This window comes from Balearica regulorum, chromosome 6, assembly GCF_011004875.1.
Source record: "Balearica regulorum gibbericeps isolate bBalReg1 chromosome 6, bBalReg1.pri, whole genome shotgun sequence".
Taxonomy (NCBI): domain Eukaryota; kingdom Metazoa; phylum Chordata; class Aves; order Gruiformes; family Gruidae; genus Balearica; species Balearica regulorum.
In genome coordinates this window covers 27595830-27611910 of record NC_046189.1, presented here as the reverse complement: position 1 = coordinate 27611910, position 16081 = coordinate 27595830, and the positions used below count along the sequence as shown (strand labels likewise).

Here is a 16081-nt window from a genome sequence, read left to right as displayed (position 1 = left end):
ATTAAGCAGGGGTGGATGAATTTCCTTTAAAATTAAAAGGAAAAGTAAGACACCCTCTTGTGTCTTACTAAAAGACAGTGGGGAATCACATGTCTAATGCTTGGGTTTGGCTTCGAGAATCCTCCCTGGAGCTCTGGTTTTACACTCAGTTTCTCATCTGCTTAATTCCTGTGAACAGTCTTCTGAAAGCCATGGGAGGAACTGTCTGCAGGATGTTAGTAAATCCAGTCACATGACTGCACTGGGAAGACACACGTGTCCATATAGCAGGGGTTAAAAAACATGGGGGGGGGTTATGTTGTTTGTTTTGTTTTTTTTTCCTTAGAGTACACCAGTGAGCAGGTAAGAAAAAATTATTTCTACACTGTAGCTGTAAGTTTACAGCAGGATTTTAGCCAGGGCTCCCCGGATCCTATGTCTATTGATTTAGGAAATGTTTAGAATAAGATTAATTAAAAAAACCACCAACACCCAACCCCCTCAAAAAAAACCCCAGCACTACCAGAATAAAAGTGTTCATTGCTTTGGGAGCTTCCAAATTTCATCTCTGTGGTCCTAAGAGATGCCCTGCATGCAGGATATGGCAACCATTTGACACTTTGGGAATGGTCTCCAAGAGCCTAAGGATTTGCAAACACTACAGCCAGGGATCAGAGGAGAACACATCCTGAGGGAGCTTGGGAGGACCCAGATCTGTCCTAACTGCCTGTAAACCCTTTCTTCCGGCTGCAGTGAGTTATTGGTGAGATTCTAATGAACTCCATTAGGATTGCTGACTATGTCTTTGAGTTATTGAATTAATCACTTAACAAAGGAAGCAACTAGACTAAGTCAGTAAACACAAACATCTTCATGATTGCTCAGACAACTTGCAGAATGAAAGAAAAAAACATGCAAGTTTAAGGTTGTTTTAAAATAAAAACTACTAATATGACATGACTCATGAGAAAAAGGAAGTTCAAGCTTCATTTGGGCTAGGAATTTTGTGGAGTTATTTTTAAAACAGTGATAGGAGCAGTGCTAAGCGACAGGGTCTCAGGGTCATCACACACGTCCTCATGGTGCCCTAGTTTCAGTCAATGTAACTATGCCTTTATCACATGCCAGCATTGTGCTCAGATAGTGGGTTGAAACTCTAAACTCTGTGCTGAAGTATCTCTGCTTTTATAATTAATCCAAGGCTATGGAAAGCAGTCTGATAACCAAAGTGAAGACTGTTACAACATCAATATGATGAGGAAGATATCTAGCACAGTAATTACAAAGTGTGTTTCTAAAAATTAGCAGGACAGCATTAATTTGGTAGGATAAGTACCTCTGAGTAAATTTAGCCTGTAATCCTGCATAGAGACTGCCATTTGTGGATTGACCAGAGGAAGAGAAGAGAAGAGAAGAGAAGAGAAGAGAAGAGAAGAGAAGAGAAGAGAAGAGAAGAGAAGAGAAGAGAAGAGAGAAGAGAAGCAAGACCCTTTTGCTCTTGCACTTAGAGAAGTAGTCTTAATCTGATGCCTTTTTCTCCAGAGGTTATAGTACATGCAGGCTAAAAATGAGATCAAATACCTCAGTGATATTACATTTCATGAAATATCATCTGCCAATCTGACTGTGTCTGTTTGTTTGGCTTCGTGTTGCTGCAATGTGGGAAGCAGATTCAGGAATGGCTTTAAAGCACACATACTTATATACTTTTCCAACACCTTTGTTGGACATACCCCAGCTACTGCTTTGGTCAAAGCATTCACACTGTGATTAGAAAGATCTCAACTTTGAATATGTCCCACCCGAGCCTGATCCATCCAGACTAGAAAGGGTAGAAAAGAGGCTGAAGCCCTTGCTGAAGTACAGAAGAGATTAGGATCCAAATTCCCAGAGAACTCAGGCAGAGACAAACCCGGATGTTACACAAGGACAGTCCAGATGATGGACAAGAAACCTTTGAGAGAATTTTGACCTGCACTTAACTAGCAGTGGAAGCTTAATTTAACACTTGGGTAACAAAACACGTCAGGCTCTGCAAGCATCAGGACTCTTGATTTTCAATTTTCCAGCCATTTTGGAGTTATGCAATGACCTAGAAAAAAGCAACTTATTGACTTTATGCTACAGATAATACAGTTCCAACTATGTAATCATGAATGACAGTTTTCAGTCAAACTGAAGGTCTAACTACACCAGATCCCCTAGGAACGATGACTTCCACTGTTTCTGCTTTGTGTCAGCAAGTCTTCCCTTTGGTTTGTTTTAAAGTTCAGCATGATTATTTTATTTATCTTTTAGTTCTTTTGTTATGAGAAATCTATGTACCAAAGCCTGCTCTCAGATTTCTTTAGCTCAGCAAGAGCTGATAGTATGATTCACCGCCTCCACATCTCCCCAGTTTATATTACTACTGACTCAAATGTGCACTATCAAACAGCATGTCAACATCCTGTTGACTGGTCTAGAGTACAAGCAGATGACGTGCTTTTCAGCGGTATCAGGTATTAGATTGGAGAGGAGGCAGGAATCAGTGGCTCTAAGGCATCCTGTGTGATCTTTGGATATGACAACATTATAGATAGTCACAGAGAATCTGCAACACTTTGTCCACTGTGCTCTTGACTTTACCCATTTTCCCTCCATATGGTGTCATTAAATAAACAACAGTTCAAGCACAGGGCTGTAGAGAAGATGTAGAGTCTCCTTATATTTCCATTTCACAGAGTGATGGCATGTTTTGAGAAGGATTTCTATTGTAGTGACACTGGAGGTTCCCCTGAGTTCACAGATACCTTACAGACACAGATGGAAAAGAACCTGCCCCAAATAAACTAACAGCCTAAGCAGGGATGTCTTAAACACAAACAGGCACACTACATCCGTTAACTGCAAATAGATGTGAGATAAGGCAAAGCAGAGGGTACGCTGTGTTCCAGGGATAGGAATATATCCCAAAGGTTCAAGTGGAAGTCAGAGGGGTGGTAAAAATAAAGTCATATGCCTGTGATACAAAGTAGGAAGGAGAGTTGATCTCTTATCTCCAGAGTAAATCCTTCTCTTTTGGCCTTATGTGAGGGTGAGGAACTAGTTCAGTAACAATTACTGCTATGACTGCCGACAGAAAATTCCTGCTCTGTGCCCCAAGGATTTCACAAGCTAGTTGCACTTACAGTCACTGGCAGCATAGGGGCCACATAAAACAGGAGTTACACTAGCATCATAATCCATCCTGGGTAATAACTCTACTTTGATCCCTTTTGCATGGTCACAAAGGTTTCATTCTCCATGACATTCTCCAGACCTGAGTTGGCTCACACAGGGGATGGGTAGTCTATGGCCAGTAATCCCCACACTCCTCGCACAAAAATAAATGGGAAACAGGAAGGAAACAGGAGGACTGAAGTCAGGACTGAAGACCCTACCGCACAAGGTAACAAATAAATAGACTATTATTCCTTCCAGAGATGGAGAGGAAGGTAATCAGTAGAAAATGGTATTTCACAAGGTGTCCAGAGCTAAATGCCTTCTTGAAGCACCTCTCATATGAAGTATCCCTCCTTCAGAATTTGGCCTAGCTTCTGCTGCACCATAGCTATATCTCTCCTTGACCTGCAGAAAGTCTTCAAAGTTTGGGATCCATCCCAACCACACATAGCTGATCAGCCTGGCATGTTTAAGACAGCCTGAAGTGTGTAGCCAGAAGAGGCGAGGAGAAAGCCACCACCATCTCTCACACTAGCTGACCAGGTGATCACGGCACACAGCCTGGTGGGATACACCGCTGGCTCATGCAAATGTGGCCATTAGTATGGGCATGAGATCCTTCTTGAACTCACAAACAGGCAAGAACAGCTTCAGTTGCTGCTACATCCTCTCCTCAAAGGTCCAGGTGATGGATCCAAACACCATCTCCAAGGTTGGGAGGCTGCGTAGGATAGACAATGAAGGATATTACTGAGAGATTTCCACTCAGCTCTTTCAATCTTGCTACAGGCTGACGTTACAGACTTTGTATTATGTTTTGTCATAAAAATCCAGCAAAGACAGGGATTTCTAGTCTGATGTCCTATTGTCGTCAGGCATAACACCCTGAAAAGAGACTTTTTCCTTTGGCTTATTTATTTATTTTCCTTCGAGTGCAGCCTAAACCCTCCCTTCCTGTTGGGAACAACAGCAGCGGCACGTGGCATCAGCTTGCCCAGCTTGAATGACTGTGAAATATCATTTGTCTTAGAGCAAGATAGTATCAAAGAGAACAACCATGTGTGCCTGACTATGAATTCATTACATAGCTGTGCTTAAGAGGAGGGGGCTAAATTGCAGTATCAGAGGCAAAAGGGGTCCCACTTCTGAGCTAACACTCTTGGTCCTCAAAGGACTGTCACATCTGAAAGCACTACTGAGACAAAAAGGGAATTTTGGTTCCCTTGCTCAAAAAAACACTCTGAGCTTTTAAAGGTTGGAGATACAAAAGTATTCACCAGGGCAGGAAACTGATACTTCTTCTGTGGGCTGATGGGCACATGGTGGCCCCAGAAGATCAGGTAATTGGCTGATGAAAGCAACACAGCTGACGCACACACTTCCCAGCATATCTGTGTTATCCCACTGTTCCGGTGGATCCTGTATGAATGCCACAGCCCTTAGATAGGACATGCTTTCAGCTACCTCGGTGTTATCTTCACCCTTTCACCACCTGGGGGGCTTTTTTGCCAGAAGCAACAGCTGTATTTAAAGTTTAGGAAAGAGTTCAGGCAAGCTGGAAATGAACAATTAATCCCATATTTTCCCCATCATCACCCCACTCCCATTTTTGCCTCTGAGTTCCTTTGGTGGCTCCCATCCCCCAGGGGTGGCCAGCTGAGGGTCAGGGCAGGAAGAGAGCACTGGGCTGCTCTTTGTTTTGTGACCCAGTCTCAGGCTCTCCGGAAGCATGCTGGGCTGCGTGGAGCTGTCGTGCTCGCTTCCCTTTTCAACCTCACATATTTCCCATTAATGATGAGTGGGAAAGGTCAAGGGGAGTCTCTTTTATAGCCTGCTTGAGGGCAAGCAACAGCCTTGGGACATGGCACTCTGATTTCCTGGGAATCACAGCCTATTCAATAAACCAAGAAAGAAGTCGTAAGAAAAGTGAAGATATCAAGGTGTTAAGGGGGACTTTCCCATGTAGGCTTGGTTCTGCCAGAATCCTTTTATGTAAACTTGGGTATGACTCTCCCAGTGATTTTGGTGGTAGGAGAGTAGCCTTAATAAGAACAAAGACAGATGCAGGAAGTGTTGCGTAGATACAGAGACGTTACGCACTAGGAGCTAACTGAGATCAGTTTAGGAGAGCCACCTGGTTGTGTGTATGCCATTTTGAGTAGTCCACCACAAAACTCCTGGGAAGTCTCTAGACCACTGGCACGAACGTAACAAAGGTATCAATACCTTCCATCCTTCAATTCAGCTGCAGTGGTTGAGAAGTCTTTTCTCGACAGCAGTTCTGAAATTTCTCAGGGATAAGTATGATGAAAGATTTAAATGTAACAACTTTGCATGACAACAATTCTCATGCCCCAGGACAGAAAACCCCAATTTTAACTGTGAATATTGTACTTCAAGCATAGAAAAAGTAATAGATAACATGCCCATCATTTTTTTCATAGAGAAGCTATCTGGTGTAAATCCATGTTGTGCTATAGAGTTGAAGCCAGTGGAGCAACGTCAGGAGTTTGTGCTATTATTGTCGCCTCTTTGTTTTGTGCCTTGCTTTGCTCTGTCTATCACTAAATGTTCCAGGGCTCTCTACCCAGAGTGTGGAAAATGCTGACCGAAGTTGTTTGCTGTATCTGTGCTCACAAACAAGCTGTTATTTGTCGTTGGCATGTAAATAAGTCACTGTTCTTTCCATCCTATGGCTGTTAAATAAATACTGTTAACCAACTCCATAACATTGATTTCTTGTAGGAGGTCACTGAGATGATTTCACAGAAATATCCTGCGACAGTTTTGCAAAACAGGATGAGTCTCAGCCTGAATTGCATGACTGTTTTTTTCCACTTCCATTCCGATGGTTACTGTGCTTTTGCTGTCACAGGTGGGTGGTTAATCCATTCCGGCTCACAGAAAACAGGACCAGACTTTGTCCACTCTTCTTAGTGTCTAAGACATATGTGTTACAAATTACTTGGATTTTGGTATGACCTAGAAGTCCTAGCCCATGTCAACCACAGGCTGACTGTGTATGCACGCGTACAACAACTACATACTGCTGATTGCAGTATAGCATGCTGATAGCCAGATAGCTTTAAATTATAGCAATATAAACAAGCGAGCTGGTAGCCTCGTCCATGCTGAAAAACTTGCTGCTGAGTATCAGTAAATTACGTCATGGAGATCAATAAATATATCCTATTTATAAACAACGCCTGCCTGCAGATTAAAATAAAAATACCAAGACTAGGAGGAAATCGGTTGTATCATCTTTATTCTACAGATAACAAACTGAGGCAGAGATTAAATGCTTTGCCCGAGGTGCCATAAGAAGCCTGTGTCAGAGCCAGGACTGGCATTACCTGGGTGCCTCAGCCTGTGCCTCAGCCACAGGTTCCTCCTTGTTCTGAGCACAGCGTAGATTCACGCTATACGCTGACGTAACTCCTCTGACCCACTAAATGTCATTCTCAATTTTCACCCGTTAAAAGGACGGAATCGGTTAGACTGTGAGTGTTAAGGATGCTGCTGGGCAATGAAAATTGAAAGCCCTACTTTTGATCTCCCTCACTGATGATAGGCATTTTGGGAAGGGAGTCAGCAGCAAGTTTTGCACTTAAAAGAAATAACAACAGTGGTGGGTAGGGGTTTGGGAAGTGAATCTAATAGGTGCGTCTAGATTTGGCTAAGAATGAAAAGAGCATTTTCTTTCCACTGGTTGCTGGCTAGTAAAAGCAGAGGGGTGGAATACATCCAACTTGCAAAACTCGAAAACAGTTAGTGCTATCTGCAAATGGGTGCCCCTCCCCGCTCATGTGAGCTACACAGGCGAAAGGGAATGACACATGTGCTGTTTCCTTTTCCAGTTGTAAAGGGGTCAGGAGCCAGGCAAGGAGAGCCCGAACAAGAGGAGCATTTTCCTGGGCTCTTCCAGCTGTTCTGTTCAATCCCGCCGTCGGTTCTGAGCAGGGAAGAGAGACTGTCAACACAAATAAGGCATTTTTCAAAGGCGTAAATTATGAGTTACCAAAACAATACGACATCTCAACCACGTGAGTACCCTTATCCCCCTCCTCCTTACAATAAGAGTGGATTTACCACGCTGCCGCTTAAGGAAAAGATTGCCTAATGCATTTCATATGAAAAAAAAAAAAAAAAGAAAAAACGCCTGAGACTAATCCTGAAGAAAAAAAGTTGTGATGAAACTGTTTTTCTTTTTTCCTTCTTTGTGTTTCCGTGTGTGCGTGTGTGTGAAGAACTGAAATGGGCTCTGCAAGCTCCGGCTCCTGAATAGGACCGAGCAAACTTAGTAATGTTTCCGCCTAAACCCTGGCTTAGAAAAGTTTCATTTGAATGTTTTTTCCCTCCCCCCCCCGCCTTCAGGAATGAAAATACAGAGCATTTCAAAAGCGTACTGACACTTTTCTAAGATATTAATGGTGCTGCCCAACTCGTGTTTAGAGTCTCAAGCTGTCTGTGTGTAATATGAGACGCAAGCCACAAACTGACAGTCTATATTTAAAGCCACAATGTGTTTCTGCTCCTGGAAATTTAGAAACGTAGGCTTAAGGACAAACAAATTAGTTTCTCAGCAAGAGAGAGTATAGGAGGGCAAGTCCTCTGCTGGTGTAACGCTGCATATTGCAGTAGACTTGAAAAGAGAGAATTTGGCCCGAACAGTCCAGCGAGCACCGGGGCTTAACTGCAGCAGGGTAGCGTTCACTTTGGGGTAGTATTAAAAAGAAAGCGGAGGGGAAGGGGGTGGATTCCGATTTGATAAACTGAGAAAAGTCAATGGGAAAACTCCAAGTTTTTGGTGCTGCAATAGCAGCTCCATCTCTCTTTTATGGCTTTAGTATAAACTTTCCTGTTTTAATTCAAGACAGTAGTTTTGTATTGTTTTAATAAACAAACTGCCAATAGCGGAATTGTTTATTATACTGTGGTATCTGTAATGAAGGCAGAAAGTACAGGCAGTATTGCTGTGAGCTGCCTGCAATTCAGGATTTGATCCAGAGATTGCTGTAAGAATATTTGTTCTGTATGGATGTTGCCACTGGTGAGGTTTCCCAAGCTCTGAATGAGGCAAGCTGATCCAGCAGAAATGACACAATGAGCAGCATCCCTGGAATCCTGAGCAGCAATTGCTATTTACCCTTTAGTTCTTTTTGCAAGTTCTAACCAACCAGAAAAAGCAGATGCTAGTTTTATATTATATTTATTCTTTTTTATTCAGCAGTTTAGAATATTATAGTTTGTTTTCTATTGTTTCTATTACAGTTTGTTTTCTATTATTGATAGGAAACAAGCATGCAAGCTAATTCAGATTCTGAGAGTTTGGGTTTGGAAAAACTAGAGTAAATTACTGCCATTGGTGTTCTCCAAACATGTGCAGGAGGGTGGTCGTGACTCACTGAGGTGCATTTTGTTCATTGTGCAATATCAACAAGCGTCCAGGCCCAATCTTGTATCTTCAGTGACAGGCTTGGCCAGGTGACAAGTCCAGGACCAGCTCTACAGTCCTCAATACATTACGAGTTGCTTCTCTGACAGACCCAGGTTGTAAGAGGACCCCACAGAAGGCCCTAGGGTAGAACTGAAGGAGGAGTTAGTGCCCCGTGGGCCTTTTGTCAGTTCATAATGAAAAAAGGCTGATGCATCAGGTTCTCTTGGGTTTTGTTTTTTTTTTCCAAAATCTAGGCAGGAATTCTCAGCTTGAATCATTTTAAGATCTTATGATTGCCAGTGAAAATAAATGGCTTGCAATCTAGCTAGATAAAGTACTCTGACTGAAAACTGGTGACTATCTATTCTCTATTTGCCCTCATAATTTCCCTTGCTGATTCAGACAGGATGTTCCTGCATTTTGTTGTAGTCTGTCTTTGTTGGTTTTTGTTTGTTTGTTTGTTTCAATTGCATGGATCAAATTTACAGATTAAGAACAAAATTAAATTAGAGGGAGGTCCGACAGTATTGTACTCCGGTATAATGCAAGTTTGGTGCATTTTTTGTATAATGGTTGGGGTTTTGGGGGTAGGTCTTGGGGAAAAGGGTCTTATTTCTTAGTAAAATTCTAGCAATTTTTGCAAGAAACAAGATATTGAAAGATCAGTGTATTGACAGGCACTGCACAGCATGGACAGCAGATGTTTGCCAGAGAATTAGAGTAATTGGGAGAACAAATTTGCTTCATAGCCATAGTGAAAATCTTTGAAATGGGTGTGAAAATGCATAAGGAATCAGCAAAAACCTTTAACTATACTGAACATATTAATTCTTTGCTGAGTACCTGCAGGTGAGACCACAGAGCAGCTGCTTACTGATGTAAACTGAACAGTGTTAAGTTACATAATTGCTCATGTTCTTTGCTTATCTCCTTGTATTCACTCGCAGCTGATAAGGAATTTTTATTCATTCTGTAAATACAGTATGATCCTGGCAATCCAGGTGGGAGCAGCCCACCTTTTTCATATTTAAAATATTCAACTCGGTGAATCCTGAAAATGTATTCTGCTTCTATACGGGGATGCCACATCATCTAACCTTGGGCACTTCCATGCCCAGCTCAGCTATCCCATCGCTCTGAGTGGGCTCTTTGTATACTCAACAGAGTGGCAAGGGAGCCAGTAATTCAGCCTGCTGATGTTAGGCAGTGTGTTCTCTTCCTCATCACCTACCAGCAGAAAAGGTCTTCCTTCTGGGTGGGCAGGGAAGCAGTGCAGTCTGTGCTATGTAGAAGGATTGGCCCAAAAGGAAACCAGGAGGCAAGACTGGACCTCAGGCCATGTCCCAGCTGTAGAGAGAGGTAAAGGGTCAGGAACAGGGTGAATAAAGTGAGCCTGGTGAGCTGTATGCTTTCCATCTGCACCACCAGCTGTAGTTCAGCAGCAGCCCAGGTGCAAGCTCTCCCTGCCCAGCTCGGAGGAGGTCTCAGCTCCATCGTGCCCAGCTTCTCCACCTGCCACAATGACAGCTAGGGCTTCTGGAAAAAAGAGTCAAGTATGTGCAGGCTGTCCCCTCCAGAGAGGCTGAGGGCTTGCAAGGGTGGCCCCCAAAAAAGGCAAAGTGACTTCCAGCTGTGAATGGTGAGTCTGGGTCTGAGAACAGCCTTGCCCTATCGTTAACTCATGATGAGATATATTTTGGGGCTGCAAACTGGTCCTTTCAATGTTCCTGGAGCACTACCACTACCTTTCACACAGGGCCTATGAAAAGCCGCAAATAATGCCTGTAAACATTTAATCATGTTATTCACTGACTTGGCAATAGATTTGATTTCATTGCCCTTAATCAACAGAAGTGTTTGTCTGTGACAGTAACTAATAAACAAAAATGGAGGCTATTGACTATGAAAATTTTGGTCTTCACTGGTAAACCTGTGAGCATTTATAAGCAAGGAAACCTATGGATTATAATAACCTCTCATTTTTAGCACAGAAGTCTCAAAACGTGTCCCACAAGCATTTATGTAAATCAAATGCCTCTGCTTGTATGTTTGTCTCCCACCACTGTGCATATGAATTGGAAAATTTGGCTTTATACCCCAGGGCTCTTCCCAACACCCTCATTGCCTGAGATGTTGATGTGAAAGTCTGCACATTGAAAGGCTCAGAATACACCTGAAATTTCAATAATTAACAGCAGAAATGTTGGCAAACCACTAAGCCGGAGGGAATAGGGGGAAATGTCCACCCAAATAGGAGTCTGCTTTTTTAAAATACAGAGTTATCAGCATTTCTGTGCACTGCTTTTCACACACACACCAAAAAAAAAAAAAAAAAAAAAAAAAAAGGAAAGGAAAGGAAAAGAAAAGGAAAGGAAAAAAAAAAGCCAATGATTTACACAGTAGATGTTAAAGATTCAGGTTATGCCTGGTTATGTGCTTAAGCCTATTAGTGTTACAGAATTGTGCAGTGTCTGCATCTCACTGCTGATACTGCTGCACCTTCCTTTCTAGGCTTTTGTGGAATATACCCTGTATCCATCACTGTTCAAATGAATGAGTCCAATCAGCAAAGCCTTTTGTAAAAAGGCTTTTGGGGCTGCATTCTCTAATGAAAGTCTGTTTGTGTGACTGCTCTGTGGAGTGCCTGTCTCTATTGTTGGGAAAGGATTAGTATTCCTATAGCATAGAGGAATTCAAGCCAACAGTGGCATCTGATTGTGCTAGGTGCTGTACAGGCACCCTTTCTTCAAAAGGCTGGTCGACTACATAGAGAGGACAGAATACAGGTAGGAGAGAAATGACTGCTTTCCAGGGGCAGTGTGGGAGAGGCAGCTTTTGGCTATGGGAAGGCATTTATAGCAGCCAGGAGTATTGATTCCAGTAGAGCTGGGGCAACAGCTCTTTCCTTCCCACTGTCTAATTTTGTAATGTATGCTTAGGAAAAAAACGTAGCTCAGAAGTCATTTAGCATCTGGGCTATTTGTTTCCCACAGAAAGATCGGAAAACTTTTAAACACGGCATTTGACACTAGTAGGATCTTTGCTTACATTTTTTTTTGCTTCACATCCAATTTGTGATAGGGAATTCATGAAAAATTGGGGGACACCCAGATGCCGCAGTGACAAGAATACATGAACCCCTTAGCTGGGCAAGTATTCTGTGGTTCAGAATCACAGAATCATAGAATGGTTTGGGTTGGAAGGGACCTTAAAGCCCATCTAGTTCCAACCCCCCTGCCATGGGCAGGGACACCCTCCACTAGACCAGGTTGCCCAAAGCCCCATCCAACCTGGCCTTGAACACTTCCAGGGATGGGGCATCCACAACCTCTCTGGGCAACCTGTTCCAGTGCCTCACCACTCTAACCGTAAAGAATTTCTTCCCAATATCTAATCTAAATCGACCCTCTTTCAGTTTTACTTACTTCTGGAAGACTCAAGTTCCTAAGTCAAATGAATTTGACAATGTTACCCCAGGAATTAGTTGATGAAAAATTCACCAGCTGCTAAGCATTCTGAAAAACTACTTGGCAAATGAAGAAAAGTGGCAGTTGGAGAAATCAGGTTTGGTTTGCCAGCAATTTATGAACACGAATGGAGGAAAGGACTGCCTTCTCTGGATGATTTATTTGTAACTCGTAACTCAACTGCATGAAGTAACGACACTGCAACGTTATAACAACAGACATGCAGCTCATAATTTGTAGCTGAAATAAGATCCATACTCCTCTGTTTCTCCAAGAGTCAGCATGATCTAATTCACATATCTCTTCAACGTTAGTGTGGAGATCAAATGCACAGTCAGTGCTATGCTGCTCCCTTATTGCAGATGTACCTTGCACGTGTAGTTTCACCAGTGAGACATCTGGCTAAGTGATTTTCCTCTTAATTAATCTTCTCATCTGCAAAGGAGGCCAGTTTCGCCTATCTGCTTCTTTTCTGACATATGTTTCACCGCAGGGTTCTTCCTGATGAAGCAGAAAACTTCATTTAAAATCTCAATGGGTTAAACTTCTTCTACTGCACTGAAGTTTTAAAGTGATTTTTTTTTTTCCATCCCTCTCCCTCTCTTTTTCATCTTAGAGAAAAAAATAAATTCAGTTATTTCATGAGGGTCTACCTCTTTCTTCCTCAGATAAGCCCTGAAATGGAGTTAAGCTTTTTATCAGTAAGTTGCAGGGGGGCTTTTGAACACACCCTGAGACAGCTCCGTGTTATCGTGGGTGATAAATGCCTATTTTACTGAGGACTGCATGTTTAAAATAGTTTTATGTGGCAGTCCACATTATAAACAGCATGTGTGACAAGGTCACAGCAATGCAGAATCAGACATCAAGTCTTTACATATGTGTGCGTGTTTAGATTTGCAAACAGAGACATCAAACCCAGAAAATGGATTTGAATTCTTTATATCCATACATATATACACAAACAGAGTGTATGTATATATAATATTCTGTATATCTGTATGCATACATACATACAGACATACATATATATACACACCCCACCCTTTTCACTACTTAGATGGCTTTTCACTCGTCAGACTTTCGTGTGTGGAGAGTTTTATCTCTCTGACCACACCTCTGTTCACAAGCCAATACTCACAAGCTCATGTTTCCCTTTTTAAAGGATAGTTACCTTCAAAAGTAGGAGAAAAAATGACTACATTTTTGAAGCTTTAGTAGAGGCGTAAACTCAGTAACAAGAAAGAAAGCAAGAAGATGATTTGGGCTATATACAAGAAGTTGGAAAACATTACAAAATATCCTTTTTATATGATATAGTAAAACATCAGCCTTATGCAAACTATCCCTTGCAGATGCCAGATTCAGGTGTCTCTCTGCTGACAGTGGTATAGACACTGAATCATTTCATGTATTGAATTTAAGCATCTACAGTATTTGCCTGAATCCATCTTGGAGACCATTACAGGACCCATGTCCCCATAAGCAAAGCTCCAGAGAAAAGCAATGATAATGACTTAAGAAACAAGGAGGAAGTATATGTTCCATATGGATCGAGCTATTTAAAAGGGAGAACCCAGATTAGGAAAAGCCCAGTCGGTGGTGTTCTTTGGGCAGAAAATGGTGCAAGTTGAACCTCAAGCTGGTCAGGTTTGTGTTCCTCTAGTGGCTCATCTGTGCTGGGAGAATTTGGTAGTTGCATCTTCAGGACAGTTTTCTAGAAAAAATGATGACTGTAGCATATTCATGCTAAAACTGCTCTCCTTTGTAAACAGAATACTTACTCAAGAATCAATTCAATCATATGTAATTCTCTGTCCACCTCCATCAATTATGGGAAAATTAATTTATACTGGAATAGCTTTCACAGGGTTGTTACTCCAGGTTAACTTGATCCTTTTCTGTAGGCAAATTTGTTCTCTGTACACAAGAAAAATAACCTTGTTTTCTTTGAAAAAGTATTCTTGTTAGCACAAAAGCAAGATGCTTCTCAGCTGCTAATGGGATATTTCAAAAATTTCAGTCACTTAACAAGGGATGAAAAAGCATCTCTTGATGACCAACTTTAGCTAAACCAAGTAATCCTTAGCTAAAACAAATAGCCCATAAATCAGTTAACTGCAGGTGATTAAAGAGTTACATGTACAAACGAGTAAAGGGAAAAAATATTTCTAGTGGATTGTGAAGAGTTACCATAAAAATGTGATCATACAAGTATTCAAGAAACTTGTGTACCTTTTCAAAAATTCTGAAGTATGTTTAAAATGACACTCTGGATTTTTATATTTTATTTCTATCTTCTGGGATCTATATGGGTATATTGTTGAATTCTGCTTTCAAGGGTTTCTTAGCATGTATTAGGGCTAGAAATTTACCAATTTATTATGAAATTACATTTTCAGTAGAGTCTGTTATATCCTGAGACTTTAATAGCCAGCACTCATGAGCTAGCAGAGGTTGTTCTTCTAACAATTGATGGTTCATTCAAGTGCCGTGAGCACGGTCCCTGTCCTATCCAATACAGAGAGCAGAAAATTAAATTCTTGATGTGTCTGTGATACAAGGATGCTCTCAGAGAGCAGACCAGTCTCTATCATTACCTCTCTCTCACACCTGCCCTCTCAAGTTGTCTAGTTCAGATATCCTCTGTGCCTCCTAATTCTTCCTGTCTGTCCCTTTCTCAGCCCACAGCTAAGTGCTCACATCTGAACATAGGAGAGACACACAGGTCCCAGTTGTTAAATGCCATTTCCTCCCTTGTTTCAAGGACCTTCCACAGTCCTGGCAGTAGGAAGGAAGAAAAGCACAGGCAAGGAAGACATAAATCTTCCTCTGTCATCCTCTGGGCTGAGGCCTTGTTTCCTTTGAGAGTCACTCCCTCTTCCATCTCCCTCTTCTCTTTTCCATTGGTTTCTCTTTGCTCTCTCATCTTCGTGGCTTGCTAGGAAACACCGCCTTCCCCCTCCAGATCTTTCCTGTCGTCACATCATAGAAATTTTTATTTACAACCTGGGGCATGCTTTTTGCATCCTGGATCATACGATTGGGAGAGTTTATTATTGTCTGTCTCTCTTGAATTTCCATTATTACATCAGTGGACTTTGATTTTTGGACTCTGTTGCATAGAAACCCAATTTTCCCCTCACTGAACTCATTGGGACTTCTTTATTTTAAAGAAACCTATACTACCAGTGACTAATGGCAATTAAGCCCTGCGTGGAAACAGGGGGATATGCACAGGATTAGCCAGCATCTCTACAGAAAATGTTGGGCAGAGCAGACCAGGAAACAAAACTGCCGTTGAGAGCCATGCTTCCGTTCCAGCTTCCTCTTTGCTTTGGGAAAAGGGGAAGCCATGGGTTTCTCACTCTTTTTCAAAACCACTCAGTGTGCTCTGCATACTCTGTTGCTTTTCCTATTACTCATCCTATTCCTGCTGCAGTCATGAAGAAGAGTGGAGTGAATGGCTTCTGCTAACATCAGCATGGCCAAGAACAACACCAGGTCAGGGAGGAGAATGGTGCTTTGTAGGTCCTTCTTGTGCAGGCTGTGTCCACCTAATGGAAAGGGATCAATTCTTCTGAAACCTTGTTGATTGTGTTTAGCACTTTCCCATATCCCACTGACAGTTGTCTTCTCATCCACACCTAGAGCTCAAGCAATAGTGTCAGGAACCTTGATTATATTTAAAAAAAATGAAAAATCACCTTCTATCTCACCCTCTGTAGAGCTGGATGGATCTGGTCCTTCCAAATATCCCTCCCATGCTGCTTACTTGCCCACCCACCTCACCATATCTCCCCAGTTTATGCTGCCTCCTTCTCAAGTTAACCATCCCACACCTTGACCCAGGAACCCAGCTCTCATTTCTACTTACTTGCTGTATAGGGGACAATTTGAGATTATTTCCAAGCCATTACCACAAAGGCAGTGAAGCATGGTGACTTCATGTGGCAAGAGATGGAAAAGATGGTGTTGCACAGCCCCAGAAAGA

At 42.1% G+C, this 16081-nt stretch overlaps 1 protein-coding gene across 1 annotated transcript in view; it reads left to right on the top strand.

Annotated features, from left to right (window-relative positions):
• Positions 1-6983: 6983 nt before the first annotated feature.
• Positions 6984-16081, top strand: part of GYPC (glycophorin C (Gerbich blood group)) — a 34274-nt gene continuing 25176 nt past the window's right edge. The window contains exon 1 of the mRNA XM_010308029.2: positions 6984-7226. Coding sequence (XP_010306331.1) covers positions 7193-7226 — 34 coding nt within the window. The 5' untranslated portion in view covers positions 6984-7192. The remainder of the gene's footprint in view (positions 7227-16081) is intronic.